This window comes from Cucurbita maxima, unplaced genomic scaffold (assembly GCF_002738345.1).
Source record: "Cucurbita maxima cultivar Rimu unplaced genomic scaffold, Cmax_1.0 Cma_Scf00018, whole genome shotgun sequence".
Taxonomy (NCBI): Eukaryota; Viridiplantae; Streptophyta; class Magnoliopsida; order Cucurbitales; family Cucurbitaceae; genus Cucurbita; species Cucurbita maxima.
The window spans coordinates 888725-911152 of record NW_019272034.1 but is presented as its reverse complement, the minus strand read 5'-3'; the positions used below and the strand labels follow the sequence as shown (position 1 = coordinate 911152).

General features: G+C 34.7%; 5 protein-coding genes and 1 long non-coding RNA gene across 6 annotated transcripts in view; 2 read left to right on the top strand and 4 right to left on the bottom strand.

Annotated features, from left to right (window-relative positions):
* Nucleotides 1–1218, bottom strand: part of LOC111493060 (4-coumarate--CoA ligase 1-like) — a 3091-nt gene extending 1873 nt beyond the window's left edge. The window contains exon 1 of the mRNA XM_023142657.1: nucleotides 104–1218. Within this exon, the coding sequence (XP_022998425.1) occupies nucleotides 104–1099 (996 nt within the window). The 5' untranslated portion in view covers nucleotides 1100–1218. The remainder of the gene's footprint in view (nucleotides 1–103) is intronic.
* Nucleotides 1219–5509: 4291 nt separating this feature from the next.
* On the top strand, nucleotides 5510–7240 carry LOC111493126. The gene is made up of 2 exons (XR_002719961.1): nucleotides 5510–5698; nucleotides 6872–7240. It is a non-coding gene; the product is annotated as an uncharacterized LOC111493126 (long non-coding RNA).
* A 488-nt stretch (nucleotides 7241–7728) lies between these two features.
* LOC111493110 (phosphatidylinositol-glycan biosynthesis class F protein) lies at nucleotides 7729–10821 on the top strand. The gene is made up of 8 exons (XM_023142727.1): nucleotides 7729–8015; nucleotides 8126–8191; nucleotides 8315–8357; nucleotides 8767–8821; nucleotides 9218–9266; nucleotides 9628–9695; nucleotides 9857–9965; nucleotides 10480–10821. The coding sequence occupies exons 1-8, from the start codon at nucleotides 7839–7841 to the stop codon at nucleotides 10591–10593; spliced, it is 681 nt and encodes a 226-aa protein (XP_022998495.1). The 5' UTR covers nucleotides 7729–7838; the 3' UTR covers nucleotides 10594–10821.
* A 559-nt stretch (nucleotides 10822–11380) lies between these two features.
* Nucleotides 11381–14392, bottom strand: LOC111493064. The gene is made up of 6 exons (XM_023142660.1): nucleotides 13946–14392; nucleotides 13283–13552; nucleotides 12978–13151; nucleotides 12790–12896; nucleotides 12326–12633; nucleotides 11381–12148 (listed from the first exon to the last, which is right to left on the bottom strand). The coding sequence occupies exons 1-6, from the start codon at nucleotides 14063–14065 to the stop codon at nucleotides 11586–11588; spliced, it is 1542 nt and encodes a 513-aa protein (XP_022998428.1). The 5' UTR covers nucleotides 14066–14392; the 3' UTR covers nucleotides 11381–11585.
* A 2127-nt stretch (nucleotides 14393–16519) lies between these two features.
* On the bottom strand, nucleotides 16520–17894 carry LOC111493113 (chaperone protein dnaJ 8, chloroplastic-like). Its single transcript, XM_023142731.1, has 3 exons — nucleotides 17404–17894; nucleotides 17243–17311; nucleotides 16520–16918 (listed from the first exon to the last, which is right to left on the bottom strand). Exons 1-3 carry the CDS (start codon nucleotides 17632–17634, stop codon nucleotides 16745–16747), a joined length of 474 nt encoding a protein of 157 aa, XP_022998499.1. The 5' UTR covers nucleotides 17635–17894; the 3' UTR covers nucleotides 16520–16744.
* Nucleotides 17895–20099: 2205 nt separating this feature from the next.
* LOC111493038 (putative leucine-rich repeat receptor-like serine/threonine-protein kinase At2g24130) overlaps nucleotides 20100–22428 on the bottom strand; it is a 3912-nt gene continuing 1583 nt past the window's right edge. Inside the window, exons 1-2 of the mRNA XM_023142622.1 lie at nucleotides 21195–22428; nucleotides 20100–20839 (exon numbers count right to left, since the gene is read on the bottom strand). The exon at nucleotides 21195–22428 is cut by the window's right edge and continues 1583 nt beyond it. Of these exons, the coding sequence (XP_022998390.1) occupies nucleotides 20385–20839; nucleotides 21195–22428 (1689 nt within the window). The 3' untranslated portion in view covers nucleotides 20100–20384. The remainder of the gene's footprint in view (nucleotides 20840–21194) is intronic.

Genomic DNA, 22428 nt, shown 5'->3' with positions numbered 1-22428 from the left:
AAAAAAAAAAAAAAAAAAAAAAAAAAAAAAAAAAAAAAAAAAAATTACACGTGGACTTCTGAATAAAATTTTATTTTGTAATTAAATTATGAATTTGGCGCACCTGGCCGAGCACAGCCTTGGGAAACTTGGCTCTCACGGTATCTTCAAGCTCCTTCCCGAGCGGAGCTCCTCCAGATTTAATCATTCTGATCGACGACAAATCGTATTTCTCCAAGTCCGGCGACTTCGCAATGGCGAGAACAATCGGCGGCACAATCGGCGCAATTGAAACTCTGTATTTCTCCACCAATTGCAAAAGCGAACCAATCTCAAATTTAGGCATGATCAAAATCGTCGCACCGGCGCGCAACCCGCAGAGCAGAACCGAATTAAGCGAATAGATATGAAAAAGCGGCAAAACGCACAAAATCACATCGTCGTTTCTGTAGTACAGATTCGGATTTTCTCCATCCACTTGCTGAGCCACACTCGTCACTAATCCTTTATGTGTTAGCATCACTCCTTTCGGCAATCCGGTGGTTCCAGAGGAGTACGGCAGAGCAACAACGTCGTCGGGACTGATCTCCACCGCCGGAATCTCATGATCGCCTCCCTGGATTAAATCGGCGAACGATAAGCAACCTAGCGGCGGAGAATCGACGGTCATGATTTTAGCATCAGGTAATTGCTCTGTTATTTCCTTCACTTTCTCGTAATACGACGATTGCGTGATTGTCAATTTCGCCTTCGATCCTTTCGCTTGCTTTGCGATCTCTGCCGCAGTGAAGAAAGGATTCGCCGCCGTCATAATCGCGCCAAGGTACGACGCGCCGAGGAAAGCGAAGACGAATTCCGGTGAGTTCGGGAGGAGGAGCATGATCACATCGCCTTTTGCAATACCGAGTTTGTACAATCCGGAGGCGGCCTTGCGAGCGGCGAGGTCGACGTCGGAATAAGTGAAGGATTCACCAGTGACGGCATTGATTAGACAGGTCCGGTGGCCGATCTCTGCCATCTTTTCTTGAAGGCAGTACGAGTGCAGAGGTAGGTGCTTAGGGATGTAAATATCCGGCAATTTCGACCGGAAAATGATGTCGTGAACCGTTTCATTGGCCATTTCAATGGCGATGATTTTAGCTGATTGAAGAAGAAGAAGAAGAAGAACAGATGAACCTTTTCCGATTCACGTTTATCGTGTTCTTCTGAGTTCGACGACGGAAATTTTAGTTGAAGATATAATGAATTGTGTTGAAGATGGGACAAAAATTTGGGGGTTGGTGAAGGGAGTAAACGGGAATTTTGAAAATTTTTCTTGTCCAAATTTTCATTTTCTTGTTTTTCTTTCTTTCTTTAAATACTATATTACCTTTAATTTTACAAAATTTTTATTTTTATTCATTTTATCTTTTAAATTTGTAATAATTTTGAGCTTAAATTTATTTTTAAGATTTAATTAGACTCAATTCATTACAAATCTATCATATTTATAAATTATATAGTCTAACTTATTAAATAATAAAAGCTATTTAAGTCTTACTAAATGCTTCTAATCCTCATGCAATTCTTTTAATAATTACTTTTAAAACCTACTAATTTAGTAGGTGTAAAAAAAATATATTAATTTTTTTAATTATTGGAGCTTGACGTAGAGGTAACTTTTCATTTATTTAATTAATTAATGAGGTATTTCACTAGTGGACTTATTAGATATTACTACAATGAAACAATCAAAATAGCCAAAATTAAAATAAGAGAAAGTGTGCTGGAGAGAAATTACACATTAAAAAATCGATTAATATATATATATATATATTATTAATAATATCATAAAAATGTCTATTATACTTTATACTTTAAATTAATTAGTTGTATACCTCAAATACAAATTAAATAACCCTCTATACTATTTGGGTAAAATAAATCCGGCCAAAATAGCTTTATCCTCTCAACTCGAAGATTTTTAATATCATAACGAACATTTGATCTATTAATTAAAAAAATATATAATAGTAAATTAAGTTACGTTCGAGTTGAAAATGTCTAAATAAACGTCTAATTTCTTAATTGAAAATATACATTTTAACAAATAAAATTATGATGCAATTTTTTTTAGGGAAAAAAGTTGGTGAGAAAATGGGGTTGGTGAGGGTAGGTGTTTTAGGTGATGGTGGGGCCTACAAGGATAGGGTAATCGGTTGCCCCAACTTTTTCATAGTGCGTTTTAGCCCATAGCCTAAAAACCATTAATTTTTTTCATATAAAATATATAATTTTAATTTTGCTAATTTTGGGTTGAAACTTTGTGAAGCCCACTTCTGATTTGTTTTTATTTTATTTTATTCCAACGAAAAATAAATAATGAAAAAACAAAATGGTGGTGATTGTGTTATGTGGTCATGTTCAACCTACTACCAACCCATTGTTGGACCCTCCAATCAAATTTGGTCAATTAAAAATCCCGATCTCTTTATATTTAAACTTATTTTGATCGAATTTGCTTTAGATTATGCCCGTTTTTAATAATTAATGTCGTTTTGGCTAACAGAATGATAGAAGAAATATATATACACACGATATGACACATGACTCGACACGTTGTTGATATTACATTAAATCACATCAAATAAAATAGTGTCTGTATACTTGAAACACTTTTTTATCAGCCAAGAAGGAACCCGAGTGCTTAGTGCATGAATAAATTATATTTTATTTTATTTTCACAAATATTGGATGGAACGACGATCTGTAGCCTGGCCCAATTCGTAAATCAGAATTGGCCCATATTCCCGAGTTGGGCTTAATTCTGGGCCCAGAAACGGGTCTTGCAGTGTGACCATAGCTTTTACGAAAGTTGATCGCAAGTGTTTTTGTTTCAATATTCTCCACGATATTGGGTTAATCTATAATAAATTTTACTTTCGGTCGTAAAATACCTCCTAATTATATGATTAGGAGATTGAGATATTCAAACTTCTGATCTCTTAGTCGAGATTATATATCTTAACTAGTTGAATTATGTTCAAATTGATTATTTTATTTATTAAAAAAATATCTCCGTTCAAGTACAAATAATGTAAGTAATTTAACCATTTAATTTATGATATTTTTATGACAAAATCATCCCAACCCACATGCCAAAAAAGCTTAGCCACCCACCTAAATGGGAATTAAAAATAATTAATAAGTGTTACATGATCTCATTTTATAAGCTATGATGGACATTATTCAATAATATGATAATTAATAGTACTAAACAAATGAAACCAATGGTGAGTAGCCAACAAATTAATTGAATTTATTTATTTTATATATAATTCAATTTATAGTCTTTAAAACCCACCCTTTATTAGTGGTTGTATCATTGTATGAGATCAGGCTTAGCTAAGCCCTATTATTGAAATTTACTTTTGAATTCTTATATGAAATTTCCAAAACATGATCATTTTAAAAAAATTAAAAAATAAAAAACATATCGCATATTTAATAAACATGCTTATGGAGGGTAGCTTCGAATATTCACTTATTAATTTTTCAATATATTAATATTTCAAAAGGAAGAGTTGACCTGATTTAAAATTTAAAAAATTAATTATTTTTTTAATTTAAATTGTTACAAGGATTTATATGAAATAATTTTAAGTTGTTTTTTTTAATTAGATGGTAGGCCATAAGATGGCCACTATTATTTAATTTTTTTTTCTTAAAATATATTTTTTCAATAAAAGCTCACCACCAAGAGTTTTCTCCCATATTTTCTAATGTTTGGCAGCCAAAAATAGAAAATAATTAATTTATTTTATTTTTTGTTCCATTCTCTTGTGTTCTTCCAAGGAGGGGTCTAACATCAACTGGTGCAACAATAATAGCTACAACTTTTGAAATTTCCATTGTCCTTTGTTCGTAAATATCCTATTCGTTTTATAAATTCATCTCGATTTTAATGTTTATTCTTATTGTACCATGAAAAGTTTACTTTTGTACCAAATATAGCTATTCTATTATTCTATGTGCCAAAGAGGTTTGGTTTCGAATTCAACGCTAACCAGTGTTAGTCTCTTTAGTAACAAAATTTAGGGTACAATCAACTAGGTCGAAATAGACGTTGAATTGAACTAGGGATGTACATAGCTTAGGTTGAGAAATTTTTTTGAACCGACCCAAAAGTTCGAGTTGGTTGGATTAGCAATCCAACAAAACCGAACAAAACTTAACCCAACTCTTTATTTTTAGGTTGAAGTTTGAGTTGTTCAAACATATGCATAAAACACTATAATGACAATGTGTTCCTAAATGAATAGAACTCATAATAAAAACTTTAAAAGGAAAGGTTCGGATTGTTACTGTGTTTGAAGAGGAAGAATCGAAGAAGAACTCGTCGAACTCGAAAGCTAAATGTTCAACGCTGAAGTTTGAAGTTCGAAGGTAAGTGTTGTACTGATGTAGGAAGAAAGAAGAACAAGCACCGAAAGGTAATATCATGGTTTTTAATTTGTAATGTGACGTGAATTATATCAACCATACATAAAACTACACTTTTAGATAAGTCGTAAGCATTCAAAACAATACCGAACTAATTCAAACGGGACTAAATGAAAGAAAGAAAAAGAAGGATAATGGTACCTAATTCATTCTTAAATAGTAAGACTTGACAAAACTAGTCAATTTTAATTTATATTTTTTTAATAAAACAACCTAACCCTTAAATTGCCAACCAAATCATAGACTAAAAATTGGAAAATTTTCAAGTTTTGATTATAATTTCTCCTTTCTTTACCGACACAAATTTGTTTTCAAAATCAAATGATGTCATGTGGCATACCAAGCAAGTTGTTTCCTTCTTATTCTAGTTAGGCCACACTTTATTCTAATTTTCTTCTAATTTTCCAAATTAATATTTTAATTATTAGTCAATTTCTAAAATTAAAAATAATAATTTAACAATTATTATTTAAAAAATAAACTACTTGAATTTTGAAAATAAATAGCAAATAATATAAAAAAAATTCAAGCATGATACTAAATTATGACATATTTCTACATGTTCATGAGTTAGTTAATATGAGCTGACATTTTCATCGTATCCTATAAAAAAATTAAATTGTAATTAATGTAGAGATTTTAAAAATGATTGAGATTTGAATTCTATAGTAACAGTTTATTCTTTAATTTTTTTAAAATTAATATAAATGAATTAAAGGAAAATGTGGAAATTTTAATTCATGTAGATAAGTTTAGAACTAACCAAAGTGGATGAAATTTAAAACTTAGGTCTAATTTTAATTCATGTAGATAAGTTTAGAGATATATCTTATATTATAAGGTCCAGAATTAATGGAAATCCGAATAATAAAAGGAAGTGTATTTAATATATATTATTACCCATTAGAACACAAAATAAACAATTACAAATATATATTAAAATTATAAAAAATTTAATTATAGCTTCTGCTGGTCACGTGATGGTGGACTCCCCTTCAGACTATATTAACAACCCTCCATTATCATCGTTTTTCCATAGCTTTCTTCTCTCTCTAGAAAAAGGAACTGTAGGTGGTGGTCGGCCGGTGAGTCTGGCCGTGTTCGGTGATCGAGTGAGCGGCGGTGGGCGGCTCTGCAGGCGGAGGAGAAACAGGCATGGGTTTTTGGCATCAGATGATTCTTCCTGTACGCCGTGTTTGGCTCGCCGTTTACGGCCGTCTTAAAACTCGCAAAAATGGTTAGTCTTTTCCCCTTCTCTTAGTTTCTTCCCGTAACGTCGTCTTCCTCAATTTCAACCTCTTGCTTCGTCCGTACACTTCACTCCTCTCTAGTTTAAAATTCAATTTTGGTCTTTGTTTATTATTATTTGATTAAAAAAAATTGTTTTTTTAATACAATAAAAAATCCTTATTACGTAATTAATCTCATTAATTTTTTTCATTTATTTGTAACTTATTTAGGGATATATAATTAAATTATAAATACAACGGCTAATAACGGTTACGGTTTTGGATGAAATGATAACACAATTTAATTTACATAAAAATAATATATTTATTTATTTGAATGATTATATATAAAATATATATATATATATATATTTTTTTTTTTTGTAAAAATAGTAAATTAATTGAAAAGTTTGAAGACACGTCAGCGATTAAATAGGTGTATGGTTGAAATTCAGTAAGTCGGTTGGAGATTAAGTTCTAATCATAATTAATTTAGTCTAAGGACATTAAAAAAGAGAAGAAAAAAGTAAGATCAAATTAATTTAAAAATAAAAAAAGAATTATTATTATTATTTATTTACAAAAAAAAAATCTCTATTTAAATTCACTTCAATAATTTTTTTTAATATTATATTTTAGCAAATTTAAACAATATACATTGTGTTAATTTTTTTTAAATACTATTTCTAGATGGATTAATTAAAGTGAAATAATGACCTGAAAATTTCCACTGAATTTTAATTAATTAACTCTATAAAGGTGGTTTGGAAAAACATCTCTTTCACACAAAGCTCTCTTTTTTTTTTTTTTAATCTTTATTTTAAATTATGCCTCCAAGTCACAGAGCATTGTCAATGGCTTGAAAAATAGAGATTCAATATAAAATAAATAAATAAATATAATAATAAGAATTTAAAAAAAAAAAAAAAAAGATATTTCTCACCCTCCCTTTTTTCTTTTTATAAAATTATTATTATTTGTAAAAAAACAAAGATGCTTCCACCAAGGAATATGTCCCTATGGCTGACCTTTTTGGAACACTACTTGTTGTTGGGCATCAAAATTACTATTTTTAACTTATAATTAATTTTATTTCATAGATTCAAATTTCTCATATTTTAATTAACAACAAAACAAATATTCAAATTTCTCAGATTTTAAAGTTGTATTTGATTGGACAGATGAAGGATTACTAAACCTTAACGATGATGTGGAAACATGTGGCTATCAAGACGTAAAAGTAATGTGGGAAATACTAAGGAGATCAGAAGCAGAGCAAATAACTCGTCGACACCAAACAAGACGTAAACACAAACATTTATGGAAGGCTTTCGTATGGTCTAACCCTACTGAAAGTACAATTAAAATGTCAACTTTTTCGACTTTTAGCCATGTTTCATAGGGAGACGAGTCAAGTCCTCTCCCCTTTTAAATGGCTACAAAAATGTATCCCTCGAGTTTTAGGCCAATTTGGGTCTAAAATGAAGCGAAGAGTTGTAAATAGAAATAATAATTGCTTCTAAAATGTTATTCGGGGAAATTCAATTACATTGGCTTGTTGTAAGATGGTGAGATATTGACAAATAGTTTAATATGGCCCTAACACTCGTTTTCTTTCCCATATATCATAAGATAAGAATGATATATTAAAAAAGACCTAAAAAAATGAGCAATAAATATTCTTAGTAATATAGTTTTAGGTAATAAATGAAATATTATTTTATATTAATAAATGTAAATATAGTTAAAATGAAAATTTTATTGATATACACAATAATATGAAGAAAATACGAGGAATTTTTAGAAAGTAAATAATAATATATCGATATATTATTGGTATACTTCATATTAATAAAAAAAAAAAAACACGAGAAAATAAAAAAATTACAAAAAAAAAAAAAATTGCTTTTATTTTTTTAAAATATGAAAATATTTTAAAGAAAAAAAAAACAAAACTCAGTTTATGCGACATTAAAATATAATAAATGTTATAGTTTAAATAATTATGAAGAAAATTATTATATATATATCCAATTAATTATTCAACAAAAAGGGGGAAAAAAAGAACACCCGCGTTAATTTCTCTTCTATTTCCTTCGTTGAACATTCAGCGGGAATTCGCCGTATGAGCTACGAGAAAATACAGTAATGGAGACGGAGAAGAAAGAGATGACCAGTAAAGCTTCGCCTCCCGTATCGATTGCAGAGGCGTTCTTCGTCCACCTGATCTGCGGCCTAGGGCTAGCCCTAGCCTTCTTGATTGCTCGTCATGTCTACTCCGCCGATCTCATCTCCGATCCTTCTCGTACTCTCTTCTTGATTTTGGTACTTTCTCTCTCAATTCGTCTAAATTTCATACTTCGTCATTCGCAGGTTTTCATTTTCGAATCCACTTCCTGCATTTTGAGTGATTCTTCTTCTTTCTCCCTGTTCAGATTGTTGAGTGTCCGATTGTGATCCTTCTTTACAGCCGGTATCGTACGGACCGAGAGCAATGCTCGGTATAGTTGGCTCTCTTAGCTTGTTTCACCTTATTCTATTTGTTCGTGAGAGAATGTATTGCTTGTTTTGAAATCAGATAATGAATTTAGAATACTTGGACTGTGTTCTATACGAATTTGCAGTACTTGAAAGCTATGGCGCGAGGCATACTTGGACTCCTTGCTGGTTAGTTGGAGAAAATTTGTTTTATTTGCCTGCTTCTTTTGATTTTCATTCGTTTAGTTAGCTATGAATGTTTTGATGTTGTTCTCCATCTGTTCTTTTAATTAAGTATGTTGAGGATTGAAATTTTGTATCCGAAAATAGTACAGATGTTAAATTCATGAACCGCTTTTCTCACAATCGGTATAGCTCAAATTTGATATGAAATGAGACTTCAAATTTGATGACGTGAGTTTCTCAATGTGTCCACGAGGAAGGATTCTAATTTTTGGAGCCAATTTTGTTTTCATGTCCCTAGTCTTTAGTGACTACCATGCCTTTTCTTTTTTCCCCTTGTTCGTAGTGATATATGGTTGCTTGGTTCTTCTCGCGGAACTTGTCATAATCGGATCAATGTGGCCTAATTATGCAGGTGCTATTATTAATGCTTTTGGAGCAATAGTTCTTGGCGCTCCTATTGGTGCTCAGTACGTGAATAAGTGATTGAAAATCTATATCTTTCATCTCTAATGGATTGCAAATATTGAATTTTATGGTTCGAATGGAAATTTTATACCAGAACTTGTCCAACGAATAAATCAAGATCTGCTCTCAGTATCGGCTGGTATTTTATCACCATTTATGGGAACATTACTTTTCCTTTTAACTTCAATTCAAATTGTGAATATTTTGAGTGGAATTTTACTTGGGGAGATTAATTAACAGTAGCACCCTTAATCATGTTTGAGTGTTTTATAATTATGAACATTGATGTTCCACACATTTAAACTTTCTCGCGGCCAAGTGTTAATGGTCATTGATAATACATTTGATAATACTGTATGTGTTTTCGTGTAATATCTGAATACTTCTCCTTGGCACAGATACTTATTGAAGACCCTTAACTGGTCACTTGTGATGTCATCGTTCGGTGTAAGTAAGGAACGATTTCAATATATATTGTTTCAAATTCTTCCACCTTTCCGAAGCTTGTAGTGTTGTCATTGGCCGTTGTCTAGCATCCATATGAGATGGATAGTGTTGTCATTGGATGTTTTGGTTTCAGTTTATTTTGTTATAGTTGTAGACTTCGAAATTAGTTAAGCCTATTATGGATTAAGGGAAGTTCTTATATTTAGATACTATTTTCAGTTTGCTTTGTGATGCAATTCTCTTTGTATTAAAGTTTCAGGGTAGAAGTTGTGCTGTGCTAGAAACCAAATTGCTTCATAACTTCCCCTTTTCGTATAGGATAGTCCTTTAATATTGGTGGTGGTTTTTGCTGGTCTTGTAGGTCGTGCCTTCAGCTTGTGTCTTTGGTTCATCATGGATGGATTGGCAGCGCCTATTTGCTTACACAAAGTAAGCCTCCTGTCGCATTATCTCTATTTTCTCTCTTTCTGTGTTCATTTAATATATCTACGTGACGTGGGTGCATTAATCTACTTGCAAAATGTTTAGTTTATGACAATAAGGTAAACGCAAACTCTGAATATAAAGTAGTGATTGCTGTTCAATTGCAGGCCAAATGGAACTATTGATCATATGATATGCATTCCAGCACATGGGGCCATTATTGGAGCCTGGTTTGGCGCATGGCCCATGCCACTTGATTGGGAAAGGCCATGGCAGGTACTTGGTTTTCATCCTGCACTTATATTTTCCCAATAAAACTTGGGCTGTGTATGTCAAACCTCAATGGCACTCAATAATGTCAATTAACAGTCTCTAGTTTGAACTAAGAAATATTACATGATTTTTTAGGCATCCAAAGAAAAAAGAGTGAACTAGTCCAACTTATCTCTAGGTCGTGAATTTAGCCATAGAAAGCTATTTGATGGTGCTTAATTTTTCCTTGTTCTATTCATGATTTCTAGGCATCTAAAGAAAAAAGAATGAGTCGAGTTTACTTACCTCTAACTTGTGAACCTGCACCCAAAATTTTCGGGACCTTTTACGTACCTATGGTGTTATCTCGAATTTGAATAAAATTTCAGGATTTGGTATCAATATATGTCTAAATATTTCCAATATAGTTCCTTTAACCAATTTCCCATCTAATGGTCATCACTTCGAAGCTCGAAGGTCTTGGTCTTTTGTCACATCTGTGTGAACTCTACTAAATACAGACTCCTTCAATATGCAGGAATGGCCAATTTGTGTGAGTTACGGGGCAGTAATCGGGTACTCAATCGCAATGGTAGCATCCTTGGCCTTCTCACATGCGCGGAGTGGTTTGCAGCATGTGAAAAGAGACTAACAATCAAGTATTTTGTTATAACTAGATTATCAAGTTTTCCCTCAATATCTTCATTGTGGGGTTTCTTAATGTTCATCTTTTACGCCTACAATGGCACGACACTCTTTTTCAAAAGTTTTCACTATTCATTTTCTTTTTTATATCCACCCACACACAAGCTGTTTCTTTGTAGCCTGTTTAATTGCATGAAAATCCCCCTTTTTCCTCGCTTCCACTGTGGACGGGACGTCATCTTGTGAATTGTCTCTCTGTATGTGGTTACTAAATTTTGCAGTTTGTACACTGATCTCGAAGGCCTTTTCCCTGCTGCGTCACCACTCACCGAAAGGGAGTACGGTTGGTTCCCGTATAAAATAATTCTCGTCCATCCCCACCACAAAAAAGTGGATAAGGAGAGAAGTAGGGGAGAAAAAGATATCCATTGGATGCGAGGAAGAAAAAGACATTCGATAAGAACCATTGCAGCTTGCGAGGAACCACCGCCCCCAGCTGCTTAGACTTTGTGAGTGGACTCCTCAAATTCTTCTAATTACATTATTATTGTTATTTTTTTATAAGAATTTTCCTGAACCAGAACTTTAGAATCTCCACTTGTTGAATTTTCCTGGCCTACCCCACTAATCTTGGTTTTGCCAGCTAAGTTATTAAATTTTCAAGCTAGATATACGTTTGAGTAAGACTCTTGGAAATTCGGATTCACCTTTTTACCCAGTTGACCATTTGCTTCTTAGGTAAAATTTTTTGAGTTTGTTTCATCCTTGAGCTTTCGAAATGCCAAGACAAGGGATAGAGAGAAGTTTAACTGTTTAGCTGATATAAGTATTTTATACATTAACCATCCTCCTGCTAATATTTACAAAAGTTGACAGAGAAGATAGGGGTAGATGTCAGGATAGTTCCCCCCTCCATCTTTGTTTTTTCCTGTTTTCCAGTAGAAACCTGATTTATGGGTTTTAACTACACCTATTAAGAAGTTGAACCAAAAACAAAGGTTATCTAGCACGATCATCAGAATCGTCGAACAAGTTGAAAAAAAACCGAGGTAAAGAAGCTATTCTTGGAAGATTAAGCAGCAGCTCACCCACCGAATCGTTCCTTGACATGGCTATGTGCTTGCTCGATTCAAAGCCATTATGGACAGGGAAGCTTTCTTCATTCTTGATTTCATGTTCCAGCGTAGAAATCGAGTTGATGTTGCCACTGGCGACATTGAGGCTATTGCCAGCTTTGGCTTGCGAGGCCTTAGCCATACAAGAATCCTTCTGTAGAAGACTGCACAGGGAGTTTACCCTGGACATGATGGTCTGTTCATCGGCGTCAGATGCATGTTGAGAATCACCAAATAGATACTGTGTAATCCCCTCTAGAGTCTCTCTGCTTTGTTGATTATCTTCAGAAAACATGGGTAAGCAGTGTTCAATATGACTGACAAAATCGCTAACGGACATGGATGGACGAATTCCAGGAACCAGGACTTGGTCCCATTTGTTGAACAGCCTTGAACTTTCCGATCCATCATTTCCCAATTCTTCGTTCATTGTGTGAGCTTCCATTCCTAAAATGTATATTTGACAAGTCAGAAACATTTTCAGATCCAAGGATAAAGGATTCTTGTACGGGGAGGGAAATTCTTTAGGTGTATCTATTGACTCTTCAAGTTCAAGTGGTGAAAGATCTTTATGTTCTTAATTGATTATGCCCATAATTTCAGCCGTCAGTTGAAGATTTTTACCTGAGTTAGGTGATGGAGATTGCTCAGAATATTCTTCAGAAGTACCAGCACGACACTCGTGTTCTTTAATTGACGAAGGGGATTGAGTTCCAGATGTTGACACCATACCTAAACTAAAGAAAGTAGGTCCTTCCTCACTCTTCAAACCAATTCCTTCTTTGGATTCATTTGGACTATTGGTTTTAAAATATGGACATTCTAACACGATCTCTGGTTGTTGGCTTAAAAAGTTGAGACGAGGATCGCAACGCACGAGCTTCTCAAAGTGCTTGTTTAAAAAGCCTTGTGAACATTGCAGGAAATGTTTTCTGCAAAGTAAATGAAACAGAATTTTAGTCTACCAGACCAAAATATATATCAGAGTCTAGCTGAGTTAAGCAGTCTCTTTCTGTGGTTTTCATACTCAATTATAACTAGAATAAATGCACCAGCTACAAGGACTGCTGGATACTCAAATCAGGTACCTGTGCCTGCTTGCTTCTCCCCCAGTAAAGTCGGCTGTTGCTTGCCATAAAGTATGCTTCTTAGGTTGTGGATTTATTTCCCTAAAGAAAAGGGGCTGTCTCGCCAGCTGAAAGAAACAACGGTAAATCATCATATTACTAAGAACAGGGTTCATGTTCCACAACTTGGCTACAAAAATGTAACTCACCACTACATCCAAAGTTCCTAGACCATCCTCAGTGTAATTCGCCTTGAGAGCGACGATATCGGACCATTGAATTTCTATCTTGTTCTTAAGATTCCCATCAAGAAGCTCCCAAACCAACTTATGCTTTGCAAAGTAACACTTCGCCACTAGATCACCCTCGTACCTTGATTTATACTGCAAAGCAACACAACTAACATTTTCTCAACATCATTCAAAAACAAAAGGAAACCCAAAACAATTCCATTCCGTTCCTCCAAACCCTATTTGATTTACAAGAAATCTCGCAACGAAAAAGATGCGAGTACCTCCCAAGAACCAATCTTAAGAATTAATGCAGGGAAGTTTGAAGCCTTGAGCTTGTCTGCAGTACTAAAAGCAGCAGCATTAGCTCCCCTCTGGTCCTTCTGGTCCTTGTTCATAGTCGCTAATTTAGCAGTTTCCTGAGACAGTTTTGCTTGGATCAAATCCAATAAGGACGGACTCTTTTTGAGACTCAAACCCAACGGGCTTGGCTCATCTAGAGGATTGTACGGACTCGACGACACAGAAAACGCATTGGCTTCTGACGTCCATCTCTGCACGTTCAAAAAATTAAATTCAGAAAAATAAAACCCTATCTCCAAGTTCATAAGAAGAAGCACGAATATCATCACAGAGTAATATACTAATCTCATGTAGGTACTCTGTTCCGCTACCGCCACAAGAAAACCAGAAAGAAACACATATTCTAAGAACAAATCTATGATTGATGAGAGAGGTATAACAAAGGCTAATCGATTTGAATCCTTCCGAAGTGGCGTTTGGATTGGGGAAAATTTTGTGGACGAATGAGCTCCACCATTTCGGAACATTTCTAGCTAATTCAGTTCGGTCTCATACCAAACAACTTCAGAAATCAAGTAAACGAACCAAATCCAGATCGATTTCAATCAAATCATAGAGGTGAAAAAGGAAGACAGAGCGAATACCTCGGATTTGGATCGCTTGTGAAATTGATCGAGAAGGTCCTCCAAAGAATCTTCAACCTCCTTCTTCAGCCTCTTCGTCCCCGGAATCTTGTCCGTCCCCGAATTCATGAGCTGAACCATCAAGCCTTCAGAGAAAGAGAACAAAATCAAATACACCGATTCTTCAAAGGAACTCCGTCAGAACCGAATCGTTCTCTCTGAACCAGCCACAGCGAGGCAGTCGGAAAAGAAAGGAAATCTCCGCCGGAGAAGAAGACCGATTCACAAAATTAGAGAGACGTTTTCTGTTGGTTTTTTGTTTGTAGAAGTTAACGGCTACGTTCGATTTCAACTCGGTGGAGGAAGAAGCGATATTGCCCACGTTCAAACTTATACAGCTTTTGCAGACGACAAAGTCAATTTACCAAATTACCCCCCTTCTCCTTCCACGTCAGCCGCCGTTCCAGTCCATTCCAGACTGCCCCGACTGGCTTTGGTTTAGGAACTCCCGCTGACTGTGAAAAGCACTCCTATCCATTCATACTGTGAATATTATTATTATTTTAAATATAACTCGTGGGGGATATTATATTAATTAATTTGGGATTTTATAACTTCGATGAAAAGGTAAAAAATTAAAAAATAAGAAAATTTGATGAGAATATTCTACCGCTACACTAATATAATATCGGCTTCCTTTATTTAGATTGATATATTGTTAATTGATGTATTTTTTTATTTTTTAAAATATTTCTAAAAAAATTATAAATACTAGAAGTTTCCTAAGTTTTGTCTTTGCTATGATAATATTAGAAAATTTTTGGATAATTTTCTGCTGAAATAGCGGCGAGATGAAGACACGCTATAATTTTTGTCGTTTTATTGGAAGTCACGTGCTAGCACGTGAGAAAGACATGGGACCCACCTGACAATGTTCCTCTTGGTAGAGTAGGTGATTTCGCCTTTCCGTTTTTCGACTTGCTGTGATTGGAGGAACTTGAAACGTGTCGAAAACTTCTGGACACGTAAGCGTATTTTTATCCACGTGGTGCCATTCTGGATAACGATGAACCATGGGGCCCACTTGTGGATAAGGTTTGGAACACCAAAGCACAGTATTTTTCTTTTTAATTATTTAAATAGAGCAATTACATTATTTTTATTTTTTTCTTTTTTTTAAAAAAAAGGTAATTTCTTGATTTCCATTTTTCAAAGGATCCACAAAAATTTCGGAGAAATATTCCACGCCCACTCAGCCTCCTTTTTTTTTTTTTTTTCTTTCTTTAAGTTTTAAGATAGGTCTCTTAATTAGCTTTATTTTAATATTGTTTCATTTATTTAATATTATTTATTTTCCAAGTCTATATTATTTAATTATTTCTTGTGTACTAATTTCCCTTGAGATAAACGAAATTACTATGGAAAAGATAACGGAATTAAATATTGATTAGAGGAATTAATAATTCATGGTGGCGTGGAATTAATTAAAAGTTATTAACTTCATATAAATATGCATTAAAAAATTAATTTGAAGGTGTCGTATGAGGCTTGGATATTTTTTTTTTATAAGTTTTATGAATAATAATAAATAAATAAATAAATTTCCGTGGATAATACATTTCATCCAGAGAGAGAATAATAAAAAGTGGAGATTTGATGTATTACTTAACTTTTGACTATTGTATTTACTTTTAACTTATTTAAATTAATTTATTTTAGTTTAATTATTATGAAATAAGGATGGAATCTTTGACCTGAAAAAATGGAATTGTTGACCTTAAAGAGATAGAGATGTAGAAATATTACTATTTTAAGAAGGGAGGAAAAAAAAGGGCAATTGAATGATGAAGTATTAAACAAAATTATTATTATTTCTTAAAATTTCATGGATTACTTTTGAAAGAGTGCATTTAACATTTTGGTCATGTTAATGGTTTCATTTATTTATGGCTTTGGGACTTAAAACCTGTCAAAATTTTAACCCCTCTTTCTTCAACCTAGCTAAAAGATAGTCCAACCGGGTTAAAAGAAGTGGACACTAAATAATCCAACCGGGTTAAAAGAAGGTTAAAAGAAGGTTAAAAGAAGTGGACACTAGATAATCCAACCGGGTTAAAAGAAGTGGACACTAGACGAGGAGGTTGAACTCCAAAAGAGGTGGACACTAGACCAAAGGGGTGCCCTATAAGAATGCTAGGCCCCCATCAGAAAGGGGTAGATTGTGTGACTTGAACCTTCTTTACGAGGGTGTAGAATGCAGTAACCATGGCGGGTGGAGGGCTAGAGCAAGCTACGATGATTTTGAATAATAGGATAAATCCAAAGGGAAAGAAGATAACTAGGGGTCCGATTAGACTTGGGTAAAGATACTAGTAGGCCTAAAAGCTTGAAAGTATGAATCGCTTCATTTGGGTTGAGTTGGGCCGAGCCCATGTGGGCGCGCAGTTCACAGGCCCACAACCCAATTTGCCTTTTTTTTCTTTTAGAGTTTTTAAGTAATTTTTTTTTTTTTTATAGAAAGACATTTAAATAATTGAGCTTACCAACTTCACAATCATTTAATATCTTAAATAGGACAAAAGATAAGACACAAAGGGCCCACAAATTCGAAAGGGCATCTTGAAAGCCTTCTCACATTATTATTAAAACCCAAAGCCATTGTCTTGACCTTATGTACAAAAGTGGATACATCAAGACAGAGCCATTCTTCAATCTCTCCCTATCCAAATTATATGCACAAGCAACCACCACCATTGGATGATGTTGATAGATTAGGGCTCAGTTCTATGAACAAATTATGTTCCTTCACACCAATTTCATTTAAATGTACGGGTTTATATGCGATGAATAATCTCGAATCCCTGCGCCTTCCCATCCCATCCATTCCTCCCACAAATCCCAATCCGGATCCCCCATTCCCCTCATCGGTTCGTCACCCCCTTCGTCGTACGTCTCGATTGGCATTGATATTCCTCTTAAATTGTTCATCACAATCTGTTTCAGACGCAAATATATATGACATTAGTTTTGTATTGTGATTGAACTAACATGAAAATGATATATGCAACAGATAAGTATACCGATTTCAATATTAGATGAACCGATATGGATCTGATCCAAACACTCGATTGACGCCTCGAATTAAAAATACTCCGACAAGAAATCATAATCAATACTAGTTACCGCGTTTGCTGCTCAATTATTTTTATTTTTATTTTTATTTTTAAGAAAACGATTCAAATAATTGATCCGATTATTAATATAATATATGCAATAATGGAAGAGGATAATTAATTAGTTAGGGCTTGGATCACGTACATCGTAGGCTTCATTGATTTGATGAAATTGCACTCCACAATTACTTCCTTTGCATACATCCGGATGATACTGAAAAACCGATAAAATTCAAGGAATCAGATGAGGAAGTCCACAAATCGAGAAAGAATAGAGAGACAGAGAGAGCGAGAGAGAAATCGAACCTGAAGAGCGAGTTGACGGAAGGCTTTTTTGACCTCAGATTCAGAGGCGCCAGGTTGAATCCGAAGAGTCCGGTAAGGATCAGCCATAGAAGAAGAGGAATAAGAAGAATAAGAAGCCCTAACTTGATTCCTCGAACTCCGATGAAGCTTGTTCGCCCGATTTCGTTGGCGAATCCAAGACGAAGAACCAGTCCGGGCAATGAATCCAGCAGCAGTAGAAACAGACGCCATTAACAAGAAGAAGAAGAAGAAGAAGAAGAAGAGCTTCAAAACCAGGATAATCGGAGGCAAAAGCGATGCAAAGATGGATATAATTGGAGGGATCGAGAAAGGGGAAGAGCGAATTAAATAGAAAGGAAGAGGAAGAGGATTTTAGATACGGAGGGTGCGGAGAGGCGAGATCGTCGGTTCTTATCCAGTGAGTTAATTTTAGAGAGAGAGAGAGAAGATGACGTGTCCCCTGAAGATGGCGTAGAGGAGAGAGAATGGTGTTCTTATCTCTTATCTTTGTTTCTATTATTGGTCCTACTCATCCCCAACTCACCTTTTCGTATTTACTTTTTTCCTTTTCCTATTTTCTTTTGGCATATTCCATTTCAATTCTTCAATTATTCACAATAAAAATTATTATTATTATTATTATTATTATGGATAAAGTCATATAACTCTATTTTTAGGTTGAATAACACCTCCGACTTCAAATTATCCACTATTTTATCTTTTTAAGTTAACTATAATAACTAATATTCTATTTTCGAGTTAAAATCTAAAATTTATCTATTTTTAGAAAATTTTATCTAATTTTAAAAAAATTGGATTAATAGGGATAATGGGAATTTCGCAAAATTAAAATCTAAATTAGAGGGAAATTCAAAGTATCACAATTATTAAATAAATAAATAAAAAGTAGTGGATCAGATAAACCCAATTTGATTTAATATTTTAGAAAATTAGAAGTTGAAATATAACGAAAAAGAGAGGAACTGTAAAACGTGGCGGTCACGAAGACACGTGGCGTACGTCGCGTCTTTTAATGATCTGAAAGGAAAGGGCCAGACACGTCATTGCGCATTCAAATCTGGTGCTCTGTCAGACTCAGAAAAAAAAAAAAAAAGATAATTATTTAATATAAAAGAAAAAGGAAAATAAGGTAACCGAAGTTTTCAAAAATGGTAAAATAATTATTTAATTAATCATATAATAGAACAAAATATTGTAGATATTTGTTTATTTGAACTAAAAAAAAAAAACATGGGACAAGTTGCATTAAATTTTTAAAAACATTATTTAAATTTGGAAAACCTATCTGTTAGAAGATATTTAAATGAAATAGAAAGGTTGAAATGGAGTGTCAAAGTCAACAAGTCAAGTTGGAGTTGGCAATTCGAAAATTAGATAGTTATTTCGTGGTAATGACATTTAAATTGGATATATTCAAACGTCGACGTTTTGGAGATTTTTATTTTTTATTATTTTTCTATTTATTCGGCCTCAAAATTAGTGGTCAATTCTTCTACTTAAATTATATGCTATTTTTTAGCCTATAACATTATTTTCTTTAATATGCTAACACGGTTCATCAAAGTATGAATTTTACATGGTTGACTAGTTTGCTGGGTTAGAACAAATATTGCATAATTGTTGTTTTAGTGGTGGAAGAGTGTGATGGTAAGATTAAGATTGAGTCAGTTATAAACGCCTATTAATTAAAAAATATGAAATATAAAATTATTACAAACTTGAGATTATATATATAAATAAAGGGATTGCATTAAAAGAAGCACCACACGTTGAATCCAAAAGCAAAAAAGGTCAGAGCTTGAACAAGCCTTTTACATTATTCCATGGAAAACAGTGAAACCCCATAAGAACTCACAACGAAAAGATCAAAAGAAGTAGAAACAGGAAGAGATGAGCAGCAAACTAAGCTTAGACACAAACGAATTGGAAGCTGCGTTCTTGTTCGTGGCCCTCCCCGGGCGGCGGTTGATGATGGAGCCGCCCGCGCCGACGGACCTTCCCCCTCCTCTAGCCCGTAAAACCACCCATCCCGCCACCGTCAAATTCTGTTCCCCGCCGCTGTAGCCGCCACCCGGAGGGGTCACAAGAGGAAGAGAGTTGATTGAGTGATTGGAATTGGAAGGTAGAGAAGAAGCATTGGGAAGTTGAAAGAACAATGAGAGGGAGATGAGGAGGCAGGCGTATGCTCCCATCTTTTTCTTCGCTGAAGGATAGCCGTAAGCAGCATATAAAAGAGAGCACACCAATATTCTGTTCATATTGTTATTATATTCTTCCCAATGCTTTTCTGAGTTGTACTTCAACAAAAGGGCTCACACTCACAAACAACTTATTATTCAATTTCTCTTTCTATTAGGATGATTTTTACCCAATGAATTTTTTCTACAAAAAAATAAAAAATAAATCGATAAATAAATGTGAAGGGAGATTTGAATGTCTTACCTAAAAGAAAAGAAATTTTAGTTTAACAAGTATACTGCTAAGTGTAGTGTGATGAAGTGTTGATCCCAATGATATGCTTTACTTCCATGATTTTGATTTTTTTTATTTTAAATGTTGGATGAGAAATTTGGATACTCTAAATCCCTTTTTAATTGTATATTAGAACACTTGGCTAGTAGTCTAAATCCTTAATGGCTTCTCAATTATGAACCATAAATTCAGAATGCCATTTTCAAATTTCTGATTATCATTCCTTCATTTGGTTGATTTATGCAAGAAGACAGCAAAGGGACAATGTCTTGAACGCAAAATTCAACCAATTCGGATAGAAAAATCATTATGTTTCCATCTTTCCTTTACGTATGGCGTTATGGATTTCCCCCCAACCATCGATCCATTGGTCGACGCACGCCCACACACACACAACTCTCCATTCAATTGGGCGCCGCCCACATTCGCCATTTTGGTCATTCTCAAACCCCAATACTTCCCGAGTGGAGCAAATGGGGAGGCCATTTTTAGATGTTTCTGTCAATGGCGATTTGTGGGGAGTAATTGCAGTCGTCGCCAAGCGTGGATGAGGAAATCCCAAGTGATGAAGCAAATGTTGTTGTGGTGTCGCCATCATTTAGATATCTCTTCAATCGATTCAAGTCATCGGCAGCATCGAGCATTGTGGGTCTCGTGGATGGAGATTGTTGAGTGCAGAGCAAACCCAATTCGATTAGCTCTCGGATTGCCACTTCCCACATTTTCTTCATTTCAGGTGATTGATCTCTCGAATCTCTCTGTAGAGAAGAATCCACTACCTTTTCTACTCTGCTGTAGTAATGACTCTTCACCCACTTATGTAGATTAAGCCCTTCAACGAACATGTCGTCTATTGGTCTTTTTCTTGTCACCATTTCCAAAACTAGAACTCCGAAGCTGTAAACGTCTCCTTCCATGGATGCTGATGAACCAAATCCGTACTCTGCGTCGAGCATAGAGGTAACATGAATAATGCACTTGACGTGTTTGATAAAAGTCCTAAATGAAAAATGGGAAAATGGAAGATTGTGGTTTTGATATCTCTCTTTCTTTCACATTTTAAATCGTTGTGAATACATTCAATGATCAAATTTGTCATAGTTTCATAGCTTATCAACCTCAAACTTTTAGGCCTAGGAGAGGATCTTAAGCTAAAACTCTGGGGATGATTATGGAGATGGAGAAGCAGTAGCTTTCTCGACTCTGCTAACTTACTTGACCCTCTTGATTATAATGAGCTTGGTATGTAGATGAACTGAAAATGAAATTTTTGGGTTCTTAAAAGCAGAGAATGATACCTGGTGCTATATATCCAATTGATCCAGTGAACATGCTTGCAGTTGACTTTCCCATGTTTTCAGCAGCTGCACCACTTCCAATTCCAGGAGTCATCAGCCTCGAGATTCCGAAGTCGGAAACTAGAGCTGTCATGTCGTCTTTCAGAAGAACATTGCTCGGCTTTAGATCACAGTGTATGACTCTGACTGGAGAGTGGTGGTGAAGGTATGCCATTCCTTCAGCTATATCACTGCATATATTAACCCTCTGGATAAGGCTTAAATCTGAAGAACCAGAAGCCAAGCTGGCTGGTGAATGTTGATATAGATGCCTATCCAAGCTTCCATTTTCCATATATGGTAGAACTAGAGCTTTAAAATCTGGTACACTACAAGCTGTTATTATTCTTATAAGGTTTCTATGGCGAATTCGCTTCAAAACTTCACATTCTCTGTTAAAGCTCTTTGTGGAATTTCCAGATTGCGTGTGTAAAACCTTAACAGCTACTGTTGTTCTATCTGGAAGAACGCCTCGGAAGACTCGTCCATAGCTGCCTGAACCAATTAGTCTCTGTTCATCAAAACCTCCTGTGGCTTCTGATAGTTGCCTGCTTGTTATTCTTGGAAAATTGTGTGTAAAATCTGGCATCTTGGATCTCCTTGATGACTCACTATTTCGTACTGAAATAATCGCTCTTAGATGTAGCCAAGCAATCCCACAGCATAGTGTTGTTAAGAATGATGATATGCATATGATTAAGATGAATATAGTCAAGAATAGAGGTGACTGAAACCGATTTCTCTCGCCAGAACAGCTTCGTATTCCAGGAATTGTTCCACAAAGTAGTGGATTGTTCATAAATGACAAGGGTGTAGATGATTTGAAAAAACCCTCTCTTGGAATCATTCCTTCGAAGTTATTGAATGAAAGATTCAGATAGGCGAGGGATTGGAGCTTACCAAGACTGGCTGGAATCATGCCTGACATTTTGTTTTTTGAAATATCAAATGATTCAAGGTTCTCAAGTTCACCTAAGGAATCTGGAAGGTGACCTTGGAGGGAATTCATTGAAAAATTTATAAACCTCAGTGCAATACAACTTGATATCTGAGGGAAGATGCTTCCGGTGAGGTTATTGGACGAAAAGTCGATCTCTTGAACATTTTTCAGCTTGCTAAGCTCAATGGGCAAAATTCCTTGAAGATTGTTATGAGAAAGGTTAATAAAAATTCTTATCTCTTGCAAGCCTATTAT